Here is a 20,030-nt window from a genome sequence, read left to right as displayed (position 1 = left end):
TTTGCCATCACTTAAAACTAACCAACCACAGTTAACTGATTTCTGCCCATTCTCCTATCTTTCAGGGAAAAAAAAAAAAAAAAGCCGTTGAGCATGGGCTTAAGTCCAGGAAGGTGCTTTCAAAATAAAACTATTAATTCTTTTTTAGAGCCCAATGCCACCCAACCTCCAACAATAACAAAAACTGCCTTGTAGATTAGTGGCTCAGGTTAGGGGAGCAGAGAGAGGCAGAGTTCACAGACCAAAGTGAACTATAGTTTGGGTACACTTTATGCATACCTTGCACCCCCACCCCCTTTGAGAGATCCAGCCTGTAAACATCCGGGCTTTCGCACGTACTGTTCTTCTGAATGACCAATGTGTCTTTCCTATGCAGGAAAAAATGGTTTACTCTAGCATGGCCCAGCCAGGCTTAATTTAGATCAGTGATTTGCGATTTTTTTTTGTTTCCTGTCATGCCACAGAACAGATGGTATCCTCTTTATGTTCACAGCATGGCCACACTTCATATTACATGCTACCCACACACAAAAAAAGCATTCCTGTGTGGAGGTTTTGAGCAAGAAAAGCTGCATATAATTCCTCCGGTGAGTCACTTTGATAAGCTCCAGGATGTAAGCATCCCTACTGAAAACTCATGTACAGTGCCCCCTCCTGACTGCCCATCTCATGGGAGCAGGTTGACAAACACAATCTAGGATACGGCGCTTCTCCCTCTGGGGACAGGCTGTCCTGGTAGGCGAGTCAGGAAAGCTTCCCACCTGCCTCCTTGTTCCCGACAGACTCCAGCAGGTTTGGTTGATTTGAATGCAGTGAAGTGTGTGTGTGTGTGTGTGTGTGTGTGTGTGTGTGTGTGTGTGTGTGTGTTGATTCAGCACACAACTGTCCCCATCTCACTGTCAGAGCTACCAGGAGGTCCTCCACACAGCCATTGCAGGACCCAAGAGGACTCGCAGTCATCAGGAAAGGAAACAGAGTGTCAGGGAGGAAGCTAGGCCCCGGCATCCGCACTGTGACCAGAGTGTCTTTAACTGTCACCTCCTCAAGCAGATCACATGAGGTACAGGGTGGGCATCAGCTGGAGAGCAGGCTCTGTAAGGCTAAGAGTAGAGAAGAGCCAGGCACGGTGGTACATGACTGTCATCCCAGCACTTGGGATGTGGAGACAGGAGGATCAGGAGTTCAAGGTCATTTTCAACGACAAGTTTGAAGTCAGCCTGGGCTAAGTGAGATTCTATCTCAAAAAACAAAACAGCAAACCAAACCAAAACTGGTGAGATGGTCAACCCCTGCAGCTTGTAGCCTGTCAGGGACAGTCTACACGGCAAGTCAGGGGTCATTCGGGCAAACATCTTAGCTCTTTCCTGGCTTCCTGAAACCAAATACTGATTCCCACCACCACCACCCCCCTCAGTGCTAGAAACTGAATCTGGAGCCTTGCACATGCTAAGTTCTCTATCGCTGAGCTACATTCCCCAGCCGACACACTGAAGTGAAAGGGCTGGCCAGCCTCCCTGTGGCCGGAAGCTCACTTAATGACTTGGATATGATGCCAGCCCTCAGCATGCCTTCACCTACAGAGGCAAAGTCCATCCTGACCTGGGGCCCTCTGGGCTCAGGAGCATTGCGGGGGTGGGGGGGGGGTGGCGGGGGCGGGGGGATAGGAGTTGCTCACACACAGACTTGGTCTTCAATCGGACAGAGTGAGAGGAATCCAACATCCAAGACTTAAAGTCACAGAGGAAACTAGAGGTAAGTCAGCAGCCTCGGTGAGATCTTCCTGGATCACCATCTTTCTGGATACTGTCCCCCTCCAGACTCCAGCCCCTTGCTGTCTGGCTGATCATTCAATTTGCTCCTTTAAAGAGACTTCAGTACTGGACTGAGACGGGTACAGGCATAAGAAGGAGGGAGAAAGCCAGTGTCCCTGCCCCCTGCAGCTGCCTGCAGACATGTCCCCAAGCCGAGAGCTCTCTTTAGAGAGCTTTTGTTGGGGGACAGCCACGGACGAAGGTTAGATTAAAACCTGGCGGATGGCCTTATTTACTAAATTCCAGACCTACAACAGACCCAAGACTCTCCAGGATGGGAGAGTTCGCTGTGCCTCCCTTCCAACTTGGTTTGCAGAGGAAAAGGCTCTGCTTCGTGCACACCCGCCATCCCCAGGACCCCGGGAGGGACCTCACGGCACCTGACCTCACAGCTTCAGGGACCTTCCGCCCTTGAGGTCAAGGCAGACAGTGAGTCACACGTCTCTGAATTTCATCTGCTTGGTCCTTTAAAGGGTTCAATGTGCCCGTGTACAAAGTAAAGGAGGGCAGTGTGAGGCTGAGATCTCACTGGGTGAGCTGTCATACTGGGACAACCACAGAGGAGCCAAGGGCAAGGGGTGGTGAGTGCCACCCAAAACAAGAGCTAACGCACAGTGGTCCCCAAGAGTTGCTACAGCCCTGTCCCAAAGACAGAGCCTTTCTGGTTCCCAACCAGAATTCACCCTTCAGAAACCATGTTGGCAAAGTGCTTTTCAAAGGACATCACAAATCCCCTCCTTCCATGTGCCCAGCCCAGAGCGTAGGTCTCTCATGCAGCCCTTTGGGTCTCCCCAGGGTGTGACATATGTGGGCGGAAGAGGCAGGCATTGACACACATGCACAGGTGAGGTCTCATGACCCAGGGCAAGCACAGCTGCGCACAGCTGCACACGGGACTGTCACTGCAGCCACGACATCCGGTAGCTGAGGAGAGAGTAGAAAGTGCTGGAACAAGGGCTGAGACGAAGCCCTAGGGGATCTGAAAGACGTTCAGCTTGCTGGTGTTTTTGAGTGTCTGGCGTCGATTACAGAACCAGACCCGTACCACCTCACGGTCATAGTTGAGCTCCTTAGCGATCTCGGTGATCTCCTGGCCGGTGGGCAGGGGGTTCTTCTCAAAGTAGGCATTGAGAGCCTCTATGGCCTGCGGTGTGAAGGAGGTACGCCGCTTGCGTTTCTTGGAGGGCTCGCCGCCCACAAACTCCATCAGATTCTGCTGGCCTTCCTGGTTCCGGAGCTCCGCCTCATTCAGCCACTTCTCCAGAACTGGCTTCAGTTTCTGGGCACTCTTGGGTGTGATGTCCAACTTCTCAAACCTGGAGAAGGAGCAGAGACAGTGTAGCTATCTCTTCTCTGTACGTTCACTCACAGGGGCAGCTCCCCTCCTACTCAGCGTTCCCACCCTCCGGGCCCCTCAAAGCCCAGATTCCTCAGACTTTCCATATCCCAGGCCTCAAGAAGAAGACTACGCCCAGAGTCTCCGCTAGGCAGGTAAATGACAAGTGGGCTCTAACTTGACATGAACTTTCCCCCCAAATGACTTCTGTCCTCTGAGGGGCCATCTTGAATGGCCTCCAGGGATGAGGGCCACACTCCTCTCACTAGGCTCCCATGGCAGCATCAGAACAAAGCCAGCTGCACCTTCAAGCTGAGCTGACAGGCAGGCCTGGTAGGCAAGACAGCCAGGAGCATGCCGGGAGCACGCCAGGAGCACGCCAGGAGCACACCAGGAGCACCCAGGAGCATGCCAGGAGCATGCCAGCATATTGACTAGCCAAGGGCCAAGACAGACCACTTTCATAAGCGATAATCCTTTCCTGCTAGGATTCATCAATAGCCCCCCTCAGGTGAGCTGCTAAATACTCAGGATTGGAGTCTATCTAAACTTGAGAAGGCCTGGTTCAGTCTCTGGCTACTCTAAGTGTCCATGACCCCCACAGGACAGTCTTCCTTATCTGGAAGGGGGCAGCATGAGGGAAATGTGAAAAGGGACTGCATGCCGGGATTCCCATAAGAGCCGGCTACGGCACGGAGCAGGCCCTGGCTTTATCCTGGGGAGTCACACTTACCGGCAGATGGCCGATTGGCTGTAGGCTGGACCTTCTGTCGCAGTCAAAGCCTGGCCCACCTGGGTCTGTGTAAGACCTAGGGAGAGCCGCCGGATCTTAAAATTCTTGGCAAACTCCCGGATCTCCTCTAAGTTGATCCCGTCCTCATCCAGGCTTGGAGTGTGAGGCTCTAGGCCAGAGGGAAGGACCAGAGATGAGCACATGGAGACGAGACTCATCACTGCTCCTCTGGTGTAGTAAAAGGGACGAGGGCACTTATCCAAAGACCCCCATCACCATGTCCCCCAGACAAGCAGGACTTGTAGGAAAAGGCTCTAGATCGACCTACTGAGGTAGTCTGTTTTTAAATTCTCCCAGGACTGACTGCTGACCCTCTCCCATGCTCCCTACTCTAGTCCCAGGCACACCTATCAGCCATCTGTATTCCTCAGAACTGGCTGAGGGACCACACTGAGCCAGCCAGGGGCACACTGTAACCACACAGACGGCTAAGCGGCCTCCGCTTCCAACATGCTCACAGCCACCCCAACAGGAAAGGGAGTAAGAAAGCCATCTCTTGGTAGAGGACAAGAGACTCAATGGTAAAGACACTTGCCACTAAGCCTGAGGACCTGAGTTCAATCCCCGGGACCCACATGCACACTGCGGTTGCTCATGCCCCACCCATAACCCCAAACAAATAAATAAATGTAAAAGAAAATTGAAAGTTACTATCTTTCCATTTGGGCCTCTACCCTTTCCTTTTGGACACCGGGGAATTTATGGATTTATTTAAGACAGGCTCTCACTAGGCTGGCCTTCAACTCCTGGGCTCAAAAACTCCTCTGGTCCCAGCCTCTTGAGCAGCTGGGGCTAGAGGTGTGTGCCAGGCATCCCAGATCCACATGCCTCCTCTAAGAATCACTTACTCGATACCAACTGACTGACAGTTGGGGTCTCTGAGCAGGTGATGGGGATGGGAGCCGAAGCCGATGGCTTGATGCCTGAGGCCGGGCTGGTGACTACCACGGCAGGCTGGGGTACCGCTGGTGTCGGCTGGATAGGCTGCACCTATGAGAAGAGACACAAACCTCAGGACCCTTGCCTAACTCGGGGGTCACAATCCCCAGAGGGAATAGCACCAGGACAGACATGGCCATGAAATTCTTACCTACCCAGGCACTCCTACCTGTGGCCATCAAAGAGCAGAACTAGCGGGGTGGGGGGGTGAGAGGTGGGGGGGGGTGGTGGTGGCGCATGCCTTTAATCCCAGCACTCAAGAGGCAGAGCCAGGCAGATCTCTGTGAGTTCGAGGCCAGCCTGGTCTACAGAGTGAGATCCAGGACAGGCACCAAAACTACACTGAGAAACCCTGTCTCGAAAAAAACCACAAAACAAAAACAACAACAAGAACACCAAAAGCAGAGCTGGAAGTTGCCTATTAACATTCACAAGAAATGAGTTTGACCTCTCTCTGTGACCAAGAATTTATAATCCTCCAGCCTCCACCTCCTACTAGTATGTATCACCACACCTGTCTTGATTCTTACTTTTCCTCTCATGTGTCTGTGTTATGTGTGTACACATCGGCACATGTGTGGGTATACATGTGTGCCATATGAGTGTGGTGGCCAGAGGCCGACAACCAGGTTTCCACCTCACTCAGCAAAGCAGTTTCTCTCAGTTGAGCCCAGAACTCACTGATGTGGTTGGCTAGTGTGGCTACCAGCCTGCTTCTGGGATCCTCTGCCTCTGCCTTCTGAGTGCTGGAATTACACGTGGGCTACCACAGTCACCCAACATTTACCTGGGTGCCGGGGATCCGAACTCCAAACTCCAGTCCTCAGATACACACGACAAGCATATCCTATCCACCTACCCAGCCAGATTTTTACTTTATATATGACACATAATGTTGCAATGTTAATTAAAGTTATATATCTTATTTATGATCAGGAAAAACTAAAAATATCTGGAATTAGCATTATTAGTATGATTTTAAAACAAAAACAGCCAGGTGTGGTACCACACCTTTAATCCCAGCACTCAGGAGGCAGAGGCAGGCAGATCTCTGTGAGTTCCAGGCCAGCCTGGTCTACAGAGCGAGTTCCAGATAGCCAGGGCTACACGAAGAAACCCTGTCTCAAAAACAAACAAACAAACAAACAAACAAAAACAAAAACAAACAAACAAAAACAAAAACCCATAAGCTTTTTAGGAAATGCGGGTTTTTCTGGATTTTCAGTTCCTTGGATTCTGCCTCCTGCCAACTCTCAAACCTATCTTGTAGTCCCCAGGACCTGGCTTTAGTCTTTCCCTGGAATGACCGGGGCTGAGAGAACAGAACAATGATGCTGTACTAGGCATGACAAGACCCTGGGGTTCAGTCCCCAGCACCACAGATAAAAAAAGGAAAAACATAAGCTGCCTACTACCAACGGGTCACAGCGCCCAAGCATCACAACAGATCCTTGACTCCACCTAGGTTGGGGAGGGGAGGGGCTCTAAGATGTACATCTGTCAGCCACTGAAAGGCCGGCAGCAGCTCCCTCTATAACAACCATCAGAAGCAGATTGTATATTAGAGTGTCAGTTCCTTAGTGTAATATTCATAAACCTCTGAAGAGATTTTTTTTGTTTGTTTTATTTTTGTTTTTGTGTTTTGAGAAAGCATCCCATAACCCAAGCTGGAACTGAACTCCCTACATAGCCCAGGCTGGCCGAGATTACAGATGTGCACCACCCCACATGACAGAAGCAGGAATTCTTTTTTTTTAAAATTTATTTATGTGCATTGGTGTTTTGTCTGTGTGTATATCTGTATGAGGGTGATGAGTACCCTGGAACTGGAGTTACCAACAGTTGTGAGCTGCCATTGGGGTGCTGGGAATTGAACCTGGGTCCTCTGGAAGAGCAGCCAGTGCTCTTAACTGCTGAGCCATCTCTCCAGGCCCCAAACTTAAGTCTTTTTTTTTTTCTTTTCTTGTTTTGTTTTGTTTTTGTTTTTTGAGACAGGGTTTCTCTGTGTAGCCCTGGTTGTCCTGGAACTTGCTCTGTAGACCAGGCTGGCCTCAAACTCAGAGATTTACCTGACTCTGCCTCTTGAGTGCTGGGGTTAAAGGCGTGCACCATCACCACCCTGCAGAAGTAGGAATTCTGATAACCACTGTCTCACAGCTGAGGCTAAGGGGTCATTTAAAAGCTTCTTGGAAGCAACATATAGTATTAGACAATCACGGTCTAAACGTCATCTGGGAACTCAGCATATCCTTGGGTCTCATTTCAGATCTACTGGAAAAGAAACTCAGCCCTGCAGGAGACCCCAGCGCACAAGTCTGAGAACCACACGCTGGCTACCACGCTTGTCCCAGTTCCCAGGGACAGCACACACCAAATGCAACTCATCCTTCCTCTCTGGAGCTATCCTGACCCCAGTCTGTCAGTCATTTGTGGGGTACCTCAGCCCCTTGTTCATGCCTCCCTCACAGTCTTTTGAATGCTGACCTGTAAATACCTGCAACACTGAGCTACCTAAGGCATCCTAGGTACTAAGCAATCTCAGTCATCTCTGCATCCTTAGCATTTGGAATACAACAGGCACTCAAAATCTCTTCTAGAACGGAAACAAGAGTTGAAGGGCCTGATGTGTGGTGATGGGGTACAGAATTTGGCCCCCAGGGTTTTCTTTAGCAGTTTGTTCACCCAAAGGATGATCAGTGCCCAATATGCTTTGCTCACTTAATTCCCACCTTCTCTGACCTCTGTGGGCACAGACACATGTTGTGGTATGTGGTGGGCTGAGAATGGGTGCTGTTTCCCTGGGCGGGGTGTGTGTGAACTCATATAAGCCTTCTGCTGGTGGGGGGGCTCCTCCCTTATTCTCCCGGAAGTTTCTGAGGGAAGTAGCCATGCTAGACAGCATCGCCTTCCCATGCCCATCCACACCCCCAGCCCTGGTACCTCACTCTTAGCAGGGGACTCCGGTGTGTTTGGCTTCCGGACAGCCATAGGTTGAGGCAGGGGGCTGCTGGCTAGGGTTGCGATCACCTGGCCCTGGGCATTCAACAAGAGTTGAGGAGTCACGGCTTGGACCTGCAGGCTCTGTGCTGGTGCTGGTGTGGCCACACTGGCCGAGTTCACTACCCATGGAAGTGCTCCAATAACCTGGGAGAAAATAAAGCATGGTCCCCGCATATGAGGCGGCGGGGGGGGGGGGGGGGGGGGGTGTGCATCCAGGACCACCAATTCAAATCCCCACAGTTGCAGGCCAAGAGATTAACTCGAGGAACTGTAAGCATTCTGGCCTCCTCTTCCCCAACAGAGTAAAGGACTCACACCCCAGGGGTTCTTTGCTCTGTCCCTGGAGCTGTGGTGGGCCAGGCGAAGGCTTTTCTGCTTATCAGAGAACCGGAAGCCAGCTCTTCGCTAGTCTGCCACATTTTAACTGCGCAGTTTAGTATTTCTGAATTTCGCCCTTCTCTCTCATAAAACAAAAGATCCCCTGACAGGTCTGTACTCCAAACCAGGTGAGATAATACGTGAGAAAGCTCCTAGCATGAGGCCGGCCCACGAAGTGGGAAGTATTTGGATAAACTCTCCCAACTAGAATTAACTGCCCGGGCAGAGTGGCACCAACACCCCACCTGGACTCACGCCAGCAGAGAGCTGCTGCAGACGCCATAAGCAGCAGCCCGATACCCTACTTGAGTTTCTCTGACAGGACCGAAGGCCAAGTCCTCACCCCTACCTAGCCAGCTGCCCCACGACCACCACCCCTCAGTCCCGGCTTTGAACACTTGCCTGTCCCTGAGCATTGGTGAGGATCTGACTGCTGATCCCCGGCATGCTGGGAATGGCGTTGGTAATGACTGGAGCTGTAGTGAGGGAGCCCAGGATCTGGGTCTGCCCCCCGAGGGAAGCAGCACTGATCTGCGGGTAGAGGAAGAGCCTTGCTCAGAGGCCAAGAGGTGGAAAGACCAGAGAGAGGCAAGGGGGCTGAGGGCATTGAGTGGTGAGTGTGGGCTGCAGGACCATGTCCACTGGCTGAATATTTGAGGCTGGGGGACAAGCACAGGGGGACAGCCGGGGAGAGGCACAGTCCCGGAACAGTGACTCCTACCACTTTTTCCAACTAAGTCTGAGAGGGTAGATGGCCAGACTTAGAGGGACAAATGTGCTCCAAGTCATGCCTGACATCTCTACTCCCAAACCAAGAGCCACACCGGATAGATGCCAGCATGAAGCTGTGATGCTCCTGTGCATCCCACCCCCAAGGCTGGTCCAGTGGTTCCTGTTTGGAGCATCTCCCCAGCCCGACGCTTGCTTTAGTCTGGGTAGGACAAGTTGACAGGTGTAAGGAGACCTCAGAGGGAGACCATCTTTGCTGATGTGTCGGAAATGGCTGTATTCAAGGGGCTGGTCCTCCACTGTGGGGGAGGTTCCACCCTTGGCCCAAGCTTTGATCCATCCCTCGGAGCCCTGGGTGAGGGCAGCAGCAGCTTACGATCCCCGGGCTAAATGCGAAGCCTGCGGGCTGGACGGTGATCTGCGGGGTGGTGTCCACTGGCTTTGGGGTGGGGGCGGCGACAGTGGCGGCAGTGGGCTGTGGGAGTATGGCAGGCGTGGTCTGTAGCAGCGGCTGGGTCTGGAACAGCGTCTGGGGCTGAGCTGGTGGCCGGGGCTGGGCGGGCGAGGAGGTCTGGACTGGTGGGGCAGCTTGTACAGGTGTCGGGAGGGCGGTGTTCAGCACGGCAGCTGCTACGGAGCAAGGCAGAGACAGAGGTGCTCAAGCGCCTAGCCACGACCCGGCGCGGCTCCAGTCCCAAGGGATCTGGCACAAAAATGGCAGGGCCCTGGGGGCAGTGGGCGTGGGGCAGCTGCGATTCCCTTGATGCCTGAAGGGCTGGCACATGCCAACATCTCTCATCCCCCCTCCCTTGGGCCAGCAGCAGACATGGAGGTTCGAGAAACAGACGTCGACTCTTCTTGCAGTCTCCTTCTTGCTGGTCATGGGGTGGATGCTGGTGGAGGGGGGCGGGGGGCGGGGCAGTCTCAAGCAGCTGGCTGAAGGAAGGCAGGCCTGCGGGCCAGCCTGGTGTCCTGGCCTAGAGTCCCGAGGAGATGCAGCGGCTCTGTGGCTGGGTGCTTATGACACTGGATCCAGAATCCAGGGCTGTTGCCCTGGGTGGGCTGCAGGTTCTGAGTCCAACATGGTAAGTACTGCCCGTGCAGGGGTGGCAGTGTAGGGTGGTGGGGGCCTGGTGCAGTCCTGGGGAGAGCTGCCGTTACCTTGGAGCCCAGCTAAAGGCGGCTTGAAGACTGCCCCCGTGGGAGAAGCAGCGGCCAGTCCGGGGAGGGCAGCCACGGCTGCTGTAGGGATTGTCCACACGGCCAGCCCCTGCTGCCCAGACACTTGACCTGCAATACTGATGGGGATAAGAAGAGGTTGAGTAACCGCCCCTGCCGGAACCACAACTCCTGTCAGAACTGTGGCTAAGTTTTCCTGAGTCAAGACCTGCAAAAGCAAACGAGATTTCAAAAAGAAAAGAAAAAATAAAAAAAAAAATCAACATCCGCAGCGCAAACGAGGGGTCTCTTGGACCCAGCTGAGCACAAACTAGCGTTCTGAGGGCAGTGGGGCAAAGGGCGGAGGGAAGCAGGAAGTGCCAGGCTGAAGGCCTAACCCCGTGGGTGTCTGGATCAGACTACACTGCCTGCAGAGAAGCTGCCCAGGAAAGGCCCAGCCTGCCTCCAGGGCAGGGCAGGGTGTACAGGCCTCCTCCACCCCGTAGTCTGCAGCCTCTCAAACCTTCCCCGGGATGCATTTGAATGTACAGTGTTTGTTCTTTTTTATGATTTCTTTTATTTTCAGAGATTATAATATAAACACATCATTTCCCCTTTCTTTTTCCTCCCTCCAAAGTCTCCAATATGCCCCTCATTCTCTTTCATACAGCCTCTTTTTTTTCATTAATTGTTGATATATATCATATATATCACGTGTGTGTGTGTGTGTGTGTGTGTGTGTGTGTGTGTGTGCATTCCTAAATCCCTAGGTGCAACCAGTCCAGTCTGTAACTAGTATGTGTGTTTTCAGAGCCGGCCCTGTGGTGTGTCCACTGTTTTGTGGTCAGGGGACAGGGACTGGAAACTGCTACCAAGTGTTCAAGGGCCCACAGAGGCCTGCCTCCGAGAAGCTCTAAAGGGCACCCTGACCGGAAGCCTTGGAGGTCGGTGCACGAGCAGAGGTCGCCCAGGCTCTGCTGGCCTGCGGGATTCTACAGGCAGCTTTTCATCGGTGGGGCAGTTTTATAACTTAACTGAAGACTGGACAATTCATTAACTCTTCAAGGCATTAACTCTTCTGCTGGGTGTTGTGGGGGGCGGGGGAGGGGGGCTGACAAGGGTGCTTACTCATTCCATCGTTAGATAGGCACAAACTCTCTCAGGAAAGAGTCAACACCAGCCCTCTCTGGACCCAGGGAAGATGTCCGGCAACGGCACATTCTCCTTCCCAATGGGCCTGCTCTGGGGCAGGGGCAGCCTAGGGATACCTAGTGGGACATCCCCTCCCTCCAGCCACAGCCTCTTTCCTGTCCTGCCTCATGCAGTGCCCAAGCCCATGGCCACCCTGTGCTTGCTCCTGCCCACTGCCCTCTGTCCGGCTCCCTGACGTGGCCCTTACCTGGGGGGCAGCTTGTACAGCCAGTGGCGTCAGGGTCTGTGATGCTTGAGGCTGGCTTGGGGCTTGGCTGAAGGTGGCGATGGCTGGGGCAGGACTTGGAGGGATCCCGGGGAGAGACTTCACTTCATGTGGCATTGAGAGAGAAAGAAGGACGGGCGTGAGACTGAGGTGGGTGGAGAAGAACATCTCTGCAAACCCACGCTGTGCTTCTGCATATAGTCTAGGGCCAGCTGGTTGCCTTCCCTGGCCCGTGGGGCAGCTTCCCAAATGTTGCCAGTAATGACTGGAGAGCTCTGGGCCAGACCCGGAATGTGGGCACTCTCTTCCCACATGTAGTGGAAGGAAATGCCGGGTTCTGCTCATTATTTCCTGGCTCTGTAGGACACTGTGGTCTGTCACATAGCATCCAGGAGCCTGAAGCAAATGCATGTCAGGGAGGGAAAAAGCTGGATCTGAGAGCAAAAAGCAGTTGTCCTGGGCTCAGCCAGCAACCGACCTGTTTCTTAGCTCATCTAGGCCAATATTTTAGACACTTGGGGAAGGGGCAAGTCCTGAAAACTGGGCAGGCAAATCATTGTCACACTCTAGGGTGACAGGAGCTCCTCAGGCCACTTAGCCTTCCCCACTATTCTGTAAAGTCTTTAGTCAAAAATGGCAGTTTCTATGAGTTTCCAAAAGAATGTTCCATGAACTGTAATTTTTCATCTCTTCTTGCTTGGCCAATTCAGGAATTGGGGTGCTCTGCCAGGAAACCTCATCACAGCCACACAACAGGGAGATTAAAAACTATCACTTCAGCTGGGCAGTGGTGGCGCACGCCTTTAATCCCAGCACTCGGGAGGCAGAGGCAGGTGGATCTCTGTGAGTTCGAGGCCAGCCTGGTCTACAGAGCGAGATCCAGGAAAGGCACAAAGCTACACAGAGAAACCCTGTCTCGAAAAACAAAACAAAAAAAAACAAACACTATCATTTCACAAGCCAGACAATAATATGAATCTAAGGCTGGGGATACAGCATGACGGTAGACTGCTTGCCTGGTTCAATTCCTGGCACTGAAAAATGATGATAGATAGATAGATAGATAGATAGATAGATAGATAGATAGATAGATAGATAGACAGACAGGTGGTCAAAAAAGCAAGCGAACAAACAAATGAACAAATAATGAAAAGTAGAATTTAGTTATTGGGTGATGGATGTCGGACATATCAGTGGGGTTTTTTTTGTTTCTTTGTTTTTGAGACAGGATTTCCCTGTGTAGTCCTGGCTGTCCTGGAACTCACTCTGTAGACCAGGCTGGCCTCCAACTCAGAGATCCACCTGCCTCTGCCTCCTGAGTGCTGGGACTAAAGGTGTGTGCCACCACCATCTGGCAGGGCTTCTTAATACACCCTAGCTGGGCATACATTTTCAGGCCCAGGCCTGAATTGGAATATCAGGAATAGAGACCGGTAATCCATCAATCAATTGATCGATTGATCGATCAATCAATCTCTCTCCTCTCGCCAACCCCACGTTAAAGCTCCTTTGGAACCCAGTGCCCACAGAGTGGGCTGCACTGTCAGGTGACCTTAAGGCCCTGCCCAGCTCTGCAGAGCCAGCCTATGCTTTTCTATGTTTGGGGGATTTTGTTTTTGCTTTGGAATCACCTTAACCTAAGCATTTAACTGTTCCCGGAACCTAATGATAAAACCCAGACAGCTGAAAGAACTGGAGACACACATATGACACAGGCCTTACAAACCAGAAAAAGAAAAGCAAGTGTCAGGGTTCTCTCTCCCGTGAAGGGAAGTCGGGCTGTCAACTGTCGGGAAAACCCAGGGCAGTCAGGACATCTGAACACAGGAAAAGTGAAAACCACTTTGTTGGACAAAAAGTAATGGAACATAAGAAAACAGGGACGTGGGGATGGCAAAACGGCTCAGCACGTGAGCGCTCTTGCCAACAAGTCGAACCCGAGCACCATCCGCAGAACCACCTGGAAGCTGGAGAGAACCAACTTTCTATGTTGTTCTATGGCCCTCACATGTATGCGTACGTGTGTGTGTGTGTGTGTGTGTGTGTGTGTGTGTGTGTGTAATAAATAAATAAATCAATGAAAAGAAGCAACGAAAATGGGCTTGTGACAGGGAGAAAAGCCTACCGTAGAGAAAGGAAACGCTGATTTTTATTAGGGCCTAGTCCAAAGCTGGACCACAGGCAGCAGTGTGATTCCTGCCTCTAATCCTAGTGTGCAGGAGGCTGAGGCGGAAGAATAGAGAACTGAAAATGAGTTCCTGATCAGCCTGGGCAATACACTACCTGGCAAGACAAAGCCAGACTTGGCAGCACACCGAGGTCGGAAGTGCATGCCTGTAATCAGCTCCCGGAACTCCCAGCTCTGCTACAAATGGGGTTGAGTTGGAAACCTGGTGGGGTCCTGAGGCCAGTCTCTCCTACACTGACTTGACAGTCTGGACCTAGGACCCTCTCTAGGCCGAACAGGCCAATCTTCACCTGGGCCATCTCAGTCCAGGCATGGGTAAGACTGCAAGGAACCCAATTCCAGATACAAGGAGGGCAGGGTATTCCTGGAGAGTGGCCAGAAGTATGGACTGTCGCCAGAGGCTGCCAAGTGGGCCGGAAGACAAGACCCTAATGCCCCCTGGGCCTACAAGGGACTCATGAGAGCAGTAGTGGATTAGAGCAATAGCCTCATACCAGCTGCTTCTGCAGAACGGTCTGGGTCGTGCGGCCCAGCTTCACCACCAGGTTCACTGGCTTCAGTAGAGCCTCCACTCTGGGGGCCATCAGCGGCCACACTCTCCAGTCTTTTGCTCTCCTCCTCAGCCGGGAGCTGAGCATCCACTCCGACTTCCAACACTCGGATGGTCTCATGGCCTGACATCACAATGACCTGTAAGTAAAGGATGAGAGTCAGTGCTAGGGAAAGGGACCAGAGCTCTGGGTATGACCAGGAGGGGGATGGGGGATTCAGGACGCAGCTCTTATCCAGAGAACAGGGCACTCTGAGAAAGCCAGAATTTGGCCCAGGCTACTGTCCCTGATTCCCAACAAGGAGCTGCTAGAAACAAGCAGATCCTGGACGCAGGAAGAAAAGTCTCACAGGGCCAAACTGTCAGGAGATATTTCTGTTTGCTCCCCATCTCGGACTTAGCTCAGGAAGTGGAAAATGGTTCGTTCCTCGAGCTTGCAAGAGCATCCTCTTGGATACTGAGATATGAGTACTCTCCATAACAGAGGATGGAGACCAGAAGAAACCTGTCCTAACTTACCCTAGAGACCACCTGAAGGTTCCCGGGGTGGGGCGTGTGGGAAGTGAGTGCTCCGCAGTATTCAGCAACTTGGGATTATTTTCTTCATTAATGTTGTGTGTGTGTGTGTGTGTGTGTGTGTGTGTGTGTGTGTGTGTGTGTACACACATGCCACAGTACTCATGCACCTTTCAGGAATTCTCTCCTTTCACCTTTCTGAGGTGGGGTCTCCTCCTCCTGCCAGGCTGGGTACTTACTTCAGCTTCCAGGAGGTTCTCTTGTCTCACGGGAGGAAGTTTGAGATACACACCACCACCTCCAGCTTTCTTATGTGGGTCCTGGGGCTCTAACTCGGTCTGTCTTATGCTGCAAATGCTTTACCCACGGAAGCATCTCTCCAACCCTTGAGTAACTTCTAAACTCAGGATACCAGATGTTCCCTGCAAGCTAATTTCCCCAAAGAAGGGTCAAGAACCCCCAAAATGCAGTTCTTCCTGCCTCACCCTGACCTGTTCAAGGTTCCCATGGTCTCATTTCCGTAGGTGTTCTCAAACAGAGAGGGCACCTCCCATGAACCCCTGCTCAAACATCCTGCACAAAGTTCTTTATACCACCACTGAAATGTGCCATCCTGGCCCTTAAGAATCCCAACTGAGCCGGGCGGTGGTGGCGCACGCCTTTAATCCCAGCACTCGGGAGGCAGAGCCAGGCGGATCTCTGTGAGTTCGAGGCCAGCCTGGGCTACCAAGTGAGTCCCAGGAAAGGCGCAAAGCTACACAGAGAAACCCTGTCTCGAAAAACCGAAAAAAAAAAAAAAAAAGAATCCCAACTGGGGCCAGGCAGTAGTGGCACAAGCCTTTATTCCCAGCTCTCAGGAGGCAGACCCAGGTGGATCTCTGTGAGTTCGAGGGAGCCTGGTCTATAGAGTAAGATCCTGGACAGGCACCAAAACAACACAGAGAAACACTGTCTCGAAAAACCAAAAAAAAAAAAAAAAAAAAAAGGAAAAGAATCCCAACTGGGGGTTGGGGACTTAGCTCAGTTGTGGAGTGCTTGCCTAGCAAGCGCAAGGCCCTGGGTTCGATCCTCAGCTCCAGGGGTGGAGGAAGAATACCAATTGAACCCCATACATGAAAAAGCTTTGTGTCAGCCATCAACAGTGCCTGGAACAACGCTGTACCCTGAAAACTGGCTGTGGCCATAGACTGTGCCAGAACAGGCACTGGGGGACCCGTCAAGATAAATGAAGATATACCAAAGCAGGTTCCTTTGGCAGACTCAATTTTGACCTCTGAGGGGTTTCACTACGATTACATTTCAAGGGATGCTGAAACGCGTAAGTAGTCATTTCAGAAATGACAGAAAATATATAGAAGCATAAAAAAGCATCACCTTTTCAAACATGTATAGGTATTTGTACACTTCAACAGTTTTTTGAGATCTTACTTTTTATTTTATGTGTATGGGTGTTTTGCTTGCATGTATGCATGTATACACACCACATGCATGTAGTACCCTCAGAGGCCAGAAGAGGCCATTGGATCCTCTGGAACTAGAGTTACAGATGGTTGTGAGCAGTCATGTGGGTGCTGGGAATCAGGCCCACTTACTCTGCAAGAGCCATCTCTCCGGCCCTCCGTGCAGTTTAATTTTAATTTTGAAGTTCCAACTTAAAGTCCCAAACTCAGCCCCTGGGAAACCCTAGCTGACACTACCTTTGGGCAGGTGGAGTGATCATAAATTTCAACGAGAGACAGACGATGAGAGGCACCTATACGTCTTTCTCCCTTGACCTCAGTCCATGACCCTCGCCACCCCCACTTCTCACTCCTGAAGATACCTGCTCATTCACAGTCAGAGATGAGTCAGAGCCAGCTCCAGGATCCATGGTCACTGTGGCGTCGGGTGGGTGCCAGCCCACACCTAGTGCATTCTGGGTAAGACAGGAGCAGGAAAGCAAAGGCTGGTGTGACGCAGCGTCGGAATTTCCGGACTATCTAGAAAAGTCAGAAATAGAATGGCAGGGAAAGAGAGGCCGAGCTCTCCCAAGAACACAGAGAAGGAAACAAAGGAAAACACTAAGACTTCTGAAGACTCTCTCTCTCTCTAGCATCCCAGGACAACCCACACCCAGGGAGACCCAGAAGATCAGTGTTTAGGAAGGCAAAGGACAGAGAGGGTGGGCCCCTGTCTCTGGGGTCCCCTAGACCAAGGGGTGACGGCACACCCAGAAGAGCCCAAGGTGGAGCTAAGAGACACTCAGAACCTTAGGCAAAGGTTGAGAGGGGTCTGGACATCAGTGTTTCCCTGGGCAGGCTTCCTGAGGAGACAGTAGAGAGAATTTAACCCGATGCTCTCACTCCAGAGATAGTCTTAAAAATGCCACTTCCTAGACCTCTTCCAACAGGCCTTGGAGCCTCTGACTCAGTGGCCAATTCCACAGAATCCGCAGAGATGGCCCAAGGACCATGTTGCCCTGTACACAGGAGGCAATATATTTCCACCAGTGGCATGGCCCGCCAGGTGCAGGAAGCAAGCGTGGGTGAACCCCATGTGAGGACAGGCTGTCTGGCTGGAGCCATTTTTTTTTTTTAAGTAGGCAAACAGGTTAGACATTTGTGTAGGAGAAAAGGTAATTGACATTTAGTTTGGGTACCTGCTGTAGGATGAGTGTTTTATGTGACACTAACTGACATGTTACTCATCTTGACTCTGGGGATCGGGGGCTGTTATTGTCACCACGTCACACTTAAGGAAACCCAGAGCACTGTTCCCTACCCTTACCTTACTTTTATTTTCCTTTCTTTACTTTTTTCTCCTGTAAGATTTTTGTTTTCTTTTGTCGTCCTGGGGACTGAATCCAGGGCCGAGAGTCTGCTACTTAAGTGTCCTACCACTGAGCTATAGCCGAAGCCCCACAAGCCTTTTACACACTGAGGTAAAGTTCTGCTATGGTCTGAATGTTTGCATCCCCTCTCAGTTCATCTGCTGGAATCTTAAGCCCCGAGGTGACAGACGGAAGAGGTGGGAATGTCCAGGAGATGAGGAGACCAGGAAGGCAGTCTTCCCAGAGAGACACCCCTTGTCTCTGAGGAAACAGGTGCACTAGAGAACTTGACCTCAGCCTTCCCGGCCTCCAGCACTACAAGCAGTGAACTTCTATTGTTCAGCAGCTACCTGGTTGATGATATTTTGTTGCAGCAGCGCCAACAAATATAAATTCACATGGCAGAGAACCGATCAGTTTAATAATTTTACTCTAACATTCACCTCCCTTTCTGTGCTGCCGGGGACTGAACTCAAGGCTTGGTGTGTACTAGCCAGTGCTCATCACTGAGCTGCATCCCCAATACCCACTTCAATAATTTTATTTATATTTTGAGAGAGATTCTCACTAGGTAGCCTTAGCTGGACTGGAACTCACTATGTAGACCAGGCTAGCCTAAAACTTCAGAGAACCACTTGTCTCTGACTGCTGAGGGCTGGGATTAAAGGCGTGGCCACCACTGTAATGATTTTGAAGTGTACGTTTCAGTGGAATTTTGAACATTCACGATGCTGTGCAACCATCGGCACTTCTAATAATTTATTTATTTTTTATTTTATGTGTATTGGTGTTTTGTCTGTGTGTAGGTCCCCTGGTCCCCTGGAACTGGAGTTACAGACAGTTGTGAGCTGCCATATGGTTGCTGGGAATTGAACCCCCGTCCTTTGGAAGAGCAGTCAGTGCTCTTAACCACTACGCCATCTCTCCAGCGCAACCATCGGCACTTCTAGTTCAAGAACATTCTGAATGACCTAAAAGGACATTTTACATCCATGGTAGAAACGCCGCTGGCCCTGCCCCTCCCAGCCCGTGGAAACACTTACCTGCTCTCTCTACAGATTTTCCTACTTTGGATTTATTGGCAGTAGGGAGCTGCCATATGGCTGCTGGGAATGGAAAGTGGGTCCTCAGTTAGAGCAGCAAGTGCTCTCAACTACTGGGGCATCTCTCCAGCCCCCATGGTAATCATGTAACCACTACACTCTCCTGCTATTATGTCCAACTTTAAATTGGTAACATTTATGTAAGGCATATACACCAGGGCCTCCATGCAGACACTCTATGAGTGTTACTACTATTGTTTAGTTTGTTGTTGAGACAAGGTTGCATGTATTCCAGGCTGGCCTGGAATCCCCTATGTAGCTGAAGATGGCCTTGAACTTCCTGTTCTCCTGCCTCCCAGTCCCAAGTGCTGGGGTCACAGGTGCACTTAGCTAATGGGGCCTTAGGACTGGAACCCAGGGTTCCATGTACGCTAGGCAACTATCCCAACTGAGTTACAACCCCAGTTCTATTATTGCTATTATTTTAACTGAAATAAAGCATGCATACAAAATGTTTCAAATCATAAAGTATTATGAAATGTAAATGACTACTATTATGATTTTATTTACTTGTTTACTTATGGGACAGGAAGTTGGACCCAGGGCCCCGTGCATGCTAAGCATGTGCTCTACCACTGAGTTACAGCCCAAGTATTAGTGTTATAATGGCATAGTAATTAAGTCTTGGAGGGGAAATATGATTTTTTATTTTCTTTTCCTCTCTCTCTCTCTCTTGCTCTCTCTCTATCTTTGGAGACAGTGTCTCTCTGCATAGCCCTAGCTGTCCTGGAACTCACTATGTAGACCAGGCTGGCCTTGAACTCACAGAAGTCAGCTTGCCTCTGCCTCTCCAGTGCTGGGATTAAAGGTGTGTGCCAACACATCCAGGGTTTTTTGTTGTTGTTGTTGTTGTTTTTTTTTTTCCTTGAAGCAGATAACCGTTAGGGAACAAGTTTCTTTTCTTTCTTATTTCTTAAATTTTCAGTCCTGGGTTTGAATTTACCCTTGTACATGCTAGGCAAGCGCTGCACCATTAAGTGCTACACGTAGCACCAATTTCTTCTACTTTGTGATATGTACTCCTTACTAGGGTGTGTGTGCACACATGTGTGTCTATGTGTGTGTGTGTGTGCTTTTGAGTGTGTGTATGTGATTTGTACAGATGCAATACTCTCTACTGTATCTCCAGACTTTCTTTCCTTGAATTGTTTGCTTGTTTTTTTTTTTGTTTTTGTTTTTGTTTTTGTTTTTTAAGACAGGGTCTCTCTATGTAGCCCTGACTGTCCTGAAACTCTCGTCACAGACCAGGCTGGCCTCAAACTCAGATCTGCCTGCCTCTGCCTCCTGAGTGCTGGGACTGATG

At 51.0% G+C, this 20,030-nt stretch overlaps 1 protein-coding gene across 4 annotated transcripts; it reads right to left on the bottom strand.

The window, feature by feature from the left end:
* Positions 1-2,256: 2,256 nt before the first annotated feature.
* Pou6f1 (POU class 6 homeobox 1) lies at positions 2,257-18,321 on the bottom strand. 4 transcript variants are annotated; one of them, XM_059247572.1, is made up of 10 exons: positions 16,638-18,321; positions 14,244-14,439; positions 11,544-11,660; positions 10,148-10,276; positions 9,363-9,616; positions 8,660-8,788; positions 7,820-8,023; positions 4,789-4,930; positions 3,881-4,049; positions 2,257-3,127 (listed from the first exon to the last, which is right to left on the bottom strand). In XM_059247572.1, exons 1-10 carry the CDS (start codon positions 16,683-16,685, stop codon positions 2,782-2,784), a joined length of 1,734 nt encoding a protein of 577 aa, XP_059103555.1. In that variant the 5' UTR covers positions 16,686-18,321; the 3' UTR covers positions 2,257-2,781. The 4 variants fall into 4 exon arrangements, with proteins under 4 accessions (XP_059103555.1, XP_059103554.1, XP_059103556.1 ...); XM_059247571.1 differs by having other exon boundaries at positions 10,148-10,373; positions 11,544-11,665; positions 16,638-18,318; XM_059247573.1 differs by lacking the exon at positions 16,638-18,321 and having other exon boundaries at positions 10,148-10,373; positions 14,244-14,387.
* Between the last annotated feature and the right edge of the window lie 1,709 nt (positions 18,322-20,030).

The sequence above is a fragment of the Peromyscus eremicus genome, chromosome 20 (genome assembly GCF_949786415.1).
Source record: "Peromyscus eremicus chromosome 20, PerEre_H2_v1, whole genome shotgun sequence".
Taxonomy (NCBI): Eukaryota; Metazoa; Chordata; class Mammalia; order Rodentia; family Cricetidae; genus Peromyscus; species Peromyscus eremicus.
Note: the sequence above shows the minus strand (reverse complement) of the source record. Positions and strands in the feature narration are given on the sequence as shown.

What these genes read in the sequence shown, in the direction of transcription:
- Pou6f1 (XM_059247571.1), bottom strand. Translation starts at nt 16,685, where the DNA reads ATGGATCCTGGAGCTGGCTCTGACTCATCTCTGACTGTGAATGAGCAG. An exon ending in CTGTACAAGCTGCCCCCCAG is followed by an intron (nt 10,374 to 11,543) that starts GTAAGGGCCACG and finishes TTGCTTTTGCAG; the next exon opens with GTCTTGACTCAGGAAAACTT. An exon ending in AGCCAATCGGCCATCTGCCG is followed by an intron (nt 3,128 to 3,880) that starts GTAAGTGTGACT and finishes CTCCTTCTCCAG; the next exon opens with GTTTGAGAAGTTGGACATCA.